Here is a 4,089-nt window from a genome sequence, read left to right on the forward strand (position 1 = left end):
GGTGCTGAGCGCGGCCCCGAGCGGCGCGCGGCCCCGCGACGCCGCCAGACATGCGCATCCCGCGGGTTGGAAAGGGAGGGGGCGGTAGAGTAGGGAACGAATCGAGAGAAGACTGTGTCCCGGCCCTGGTCTGAGGTCCCACCCTGTGCTAACTGACCCCAACTTCATAGTTGTACGGGGTCTTGGCCTGGCCCACTCAACGGTCAGGGAGTTCCCAGGGCAGAGATGAATATATTGTGTCCAGGTGGCCAGGTCTATCTAATGGAACTTTAGTCCAACCTGAGTAACTCTTCCCCTGGGGCCCTGACTTACTGTGAGTGGAGGAGTCCAGATGAAGACAGTGGAGTGATTCAGGCCATTTCTGTGGAGGACTTTCATCCTGGTGAGGAGGGCACAAACTCAGCCTGGGGTCCATACTCCAGAACAAGATGGGAAGATCTAGTGTTCTAGGCCCAGAGTTCTGCGACCACCTACCTTCTGCTCCTCTTCATCATCCTTTTCTTTCTCCTCAGGGAAGAAAAGACCTTCCAATTCCCCAGGCCCAAGGGGGCTGGACTCATCTCCATCTAGGGCCGGTATGACAGGGGGCATTGCCTCTGTTGCCTGTTGAGCCAGACTCTCCACCTGCAATACCAGGCACCCCAAAGATGGGGAGACAGGGCCTCAGCCATAGTCCTATCAGTGCTAAGAGAACCCCTAAATACTGGGCTACATGACCCCAAAAGACATTACAGAATCTCTGCAATGCAGTGGCCATGTGTGTATGTAAGCACATAATCCCTGCTCAAGACATTACAGAACCCCTGCAAGGCAGTGACCAGGTGTGTGTGTGTCTGTGTGTGTGTAAGCCCACAGTTCCTCCTCACCAGCCGATCCCGGGCTGCACTCAGACCTGCCACAGCCTGAGCCACAATACTCTCTGCCAAGGTCCCTGTGACTGACAGGCGCATGTTCCTGATGGTAACAGAGGACAGGGGTTAGTGTGCTGTCTTTATCCAGTCTAGCCCGGTCCTGCCCAACCCAATCCAGCCTACCTGAGCCGAGTGAAGGCATCTTGCAGCAGGTGCTCTGGGAGCAGCTCTGGGAGACCCCTTGAGCCCCCAAGGACCCCTTCTAGCTGCTCCCTCCACCTGGGACCCTGCAATGTCTGTGGGCAGAGACTCCTTGTTGTGTCCAATGTGGCCTGAGTGAAGTCCTGGTCGAAGGTCAGAGCACAGTGAGTTTTGTGGCCGGGGCCCAGCCTCACTGGCTTGGGGCTCCAAACCCCCAAAGAACACTGGGGGTTACCACAGACTCGGGATACCACAGTCACACCTCTGGATGGGGGTCAAGGCTGCATATGGGGAAGGGGGGCAGCTGGGGCCAGGGCACTATCTCACCTGAATGTCCCGGCGGCACACCTCTCCCACCTGTCCCAGTAGGCCCTCCAGCTTCTGCCGCAGCTGCCATTGGTGGCTTGGGGAACTTCCAGCCTCATAGAGAATGGGGAGAATCTGGAGGCCAAGGAAGAAAAGGAGTTGCAAGCTGACCTCTAACTAAGAGGGAAGCGTCCTCGTGGTGGGAGGGAGTGCTCACGCTGAGAGAGAAGTTGGCATTTTGGATGGCATCCTCAGCCTGGTGCACAGCAGCTTCACCCTGGGGTCCAGCCCCACAGCCCAGCAACTCCACGTGCTCCTGCACCGACTGACACAGTTCATTCACTTCCTGGGGGGCAAGAGGACTCAATTGTAGCCTGGTCCCCTCCCTGGCCCCAGATCCTGACTGCCCCCTTCCCAAGGTCTCTGCAGGGTGGGTGAGGTCCTGAAGCTGACACCATCAGGACAGTCACTTGGGAATCTTATCTGTTCAAGAAGGGAGAGCAGTGTCTCCTTTGGTTCATTGCAGGGACATTATATATACTTCCTAAACGTCCAGAATAGGAAGGAAAAGAGTGGTTAGTCATGTCAGTGTTTTAGAAGTTCAATCTGTTCATCATCGACCTAGAGGACAGATTGAGGAATGGAGAGAAATGCGAGTGAGGAGCTGTGGAGGAGAGACAAGGGGGAAGCAAAGGATAGTTGAGTGGGAGTAAGGAGCGGTGTTTGAGAATGGGTCAAGATGCAGAACCAAGGAGGTCTGTGGGGGCTGCAATGTGGCCAAGAGAGACCTGGACTGAAGCTCTGTCCACAGCACTTGGTGGGTGTGGGCACCAGTGAGACTGGGCTCCAGAGTAGAAGAGTTTTGTGAGAAATGGTGAGATCATTTGTAGAATGTGAAGCTCTGAAGTTGTCAAGATGCCTGGGCTCTGGAGCTTGGGAGAGAAGTGGGATTTTGGAACAGGTGGATGGGGAACATCTCACCAAGTAGTGGAGGGAGATGAAGCCAGAAGAAGGGTCTTTGGGTTGGGCCACAACAGAGAGGGAAATTCACAAGTGGGGCTACAGTTGGGGATGGGGAGAACTGATTGAGGATTTAAAATACCTCCTGTCTTTAACTAGGGAGCCTATTTAAATGATTTAAGGGAATTTCCTGTGGTCCAATGGTTAAGACTCCATGCTTTCACTGCAGGGGCCTGGGTTCATTCCTTAGTTAGAGAAATGATATCTCGCAAATCAGCTGTGTGCAGTAGCCTCCCCACGCCCAGTTTTTTTAAATTGAAAAAAAAAAAAAAAAAAAAAGCTTTCAAAAGGCAGCTAGTAGTGTTATCTGGGGGAGCTATTTCAAGAGCTATCAGTTCCACTGCAGATCAAGGAGAAGGACTTGTCTGGGACAGTAGGATTCAGGCACACTGGCTACCCTCAGACTCATGGTGTCTCTCAGCAGCCACAACCCTCCCCATTCTCTACAGTCTGTTGGTGTTCAAGGCTCAGTAGGGGAACTCTGACCTGTTCGGAGGGGTCTGACCCCAGACCCAGGGGCTTCGGGCAGGAGGTGCAGTCAGTAGAGGTGTGGTCTGTGCGATTGTTCCTCAAGAGACAGGCTTGAATCTGGGCACAAGAGAGCCTGAGAAGTGGTAGGGCAGGACCAAGGCACAGGGCAAGGCAGGGGAAGAGAGGGAACCCCCACCTGATGCACGGCCCGTGCTGTCAGTTCAGGACGGCTGCGCTGAGCCTGGGCCACATCGTTCAGTGGCAGAGGCATGGCCTTCAGGCTGTGGTTCTGTTCCAGGGCCTGTGCCACGTCCAGCAGGCCCAGAGCAGATGTGTGGTTCCGGTCCCAGACCACAGACCTGGGCCAGGCTGGGCTTTAGTCGGGGACGGAGCTCTGCAAGGAGCTCCCAACCCCTCTGGCCTTTTCATTAGCACCCCTGAGCTCCACCTGCTCTGCTTCATTCAGCCCTACCCCAGTAAACCCCTCCATACACGCCCTCTTCCCCCGTTGGTCCCACCCCTGTGACCCCGCCCACCTGAGCCTCGTGTTAACCCGAAGCGCCTTGGCCAGCATCTTGGCACCCGTGTCCCCCATGGCGTTGCCGCTGATATCCAGGGCTGTCAGGTTAGGATTGGTGCCCAGGGCCCGGAGCAGGACACCGGCGCCCAGCTTCAGCCGTGACTCAGCCACAGACAGAGACTGCAGGGGCTGGGGTTAAGAGAAAGCCATTTGCAGTTGGAGTCAGGGGCCAGCAAGGAGGACGGGTCTCAGAAGCCATTGCCTGAGGATCCCACGTGGTCCCGTGAACTCACACAGTCGTCATCCTGCATGAGCTGAACAATCCGGTGCAGGACGTCGTCCAGGGTCTCCCTGTGGGCGGGGGCAGCAGTTGGCAGAAGACCCGGGTGGTGGGGTGCAGTTGGGAGGCCCAGGACGGGGATGGGGGCTCACTTGCACCGGACGTTGAAGTTCCTTCCAAGCGCCACGTGTCGCAGGGACCGACTCCTCCCGATAGCCAGCACCAGAGTCACCATGTCTGAGCCAAAGCCTGGGGGGGTGGCTCGGGTCACACACAAGGCGAGGCTGCGGGGGGTGGGAATTTGGTGGGTGGTGGGAGGATGGGTTTCCGGGCGGCCTCACCATTATCTGCCAGATCCAGGGAGCTCACTGCGCCAGCATCACACACCAAGTCTTGTATCACCTGAGCACCCGCTGAGCGCAGCTGAAGGTGGGAAGTGG

At 56.5% G+C, this 4,089-nt stretch overlaps 1 protein-coding gene across 1 annotated transcript in view; it reads right to left on the bottom strand.

Moving 5' to 3' along the window:
* Positions 1 to 4,089, bottom strand: part of RLTPR (RGD motif, leucine rich repeats, tropomodulin domain and proline-rich containing) — a 12,380-nt gene that overhangs the window by 4,206 nt on the left and 4,085 nt on the right. Inside the window, exons 17-28 of the mRNA XM_010851115.1 lie at positions 3,991 to 4,072; positions 3,802 to 3,898; positions 3,663 to 3,720; positions 3,386 to 3,558; positions 3,046 to 3,208; positions 2,865 to 2,966; positions 1,576 to 1,704; positions 1,380 to 1,493; positions 1,035 to 1,195; positions 867 to 954; positions 475 to 624; positions 202 to 379 (exon numbers count right to left, since the gene is read on the bottom strand). Of these exons, the coding sequence (XP_010849417.1) occupies positions 202 to 379; positions 475 to 624; positions 867 to 954; positions 1,035 to 1,195; positions 1,380 to 1,493; positions 1,576 to 1,704; positions 2,865 to 2,966; positions 3,046 to 3,208; positions 3,386 to 3,558; positions 3,663 to 3,720; positions 3,802 to 3,898; positions 3,991 to 4,072 (1,495 nt within the window). The remainder of the gene's footprint in view (positions 1 to 201; positions 380 to 474; positions 625 to 866; positions 955 to 1,034; positions 1,196 to 1,379; positions 1,494 to 1,575; positions 1,705 to 2,864; positions 2,967 to 3,045; positions 3,209 to 3,385; positions 3,559 to 3,662; positions 3,721 to 3,801; positions 3,899 to 3,990; positions 4,073 to 4,089) is intronic.

This window comes from Bison bison, unplaced genomic scaffold (genome assembly GCF_000754665.1).
Source record: "Bison bison bison isolate TAMUID 2011002044 unplaced genomic scaffold, Bison_UMD1.0 scf7180017864297, whole genome shotgun sequence".
NCBI classification, from domain to species: Eukaryota; Metazoa; Chordata; class Mammalia; order Artiodactyla; family Bovidae; genus Bison; species Bison bison.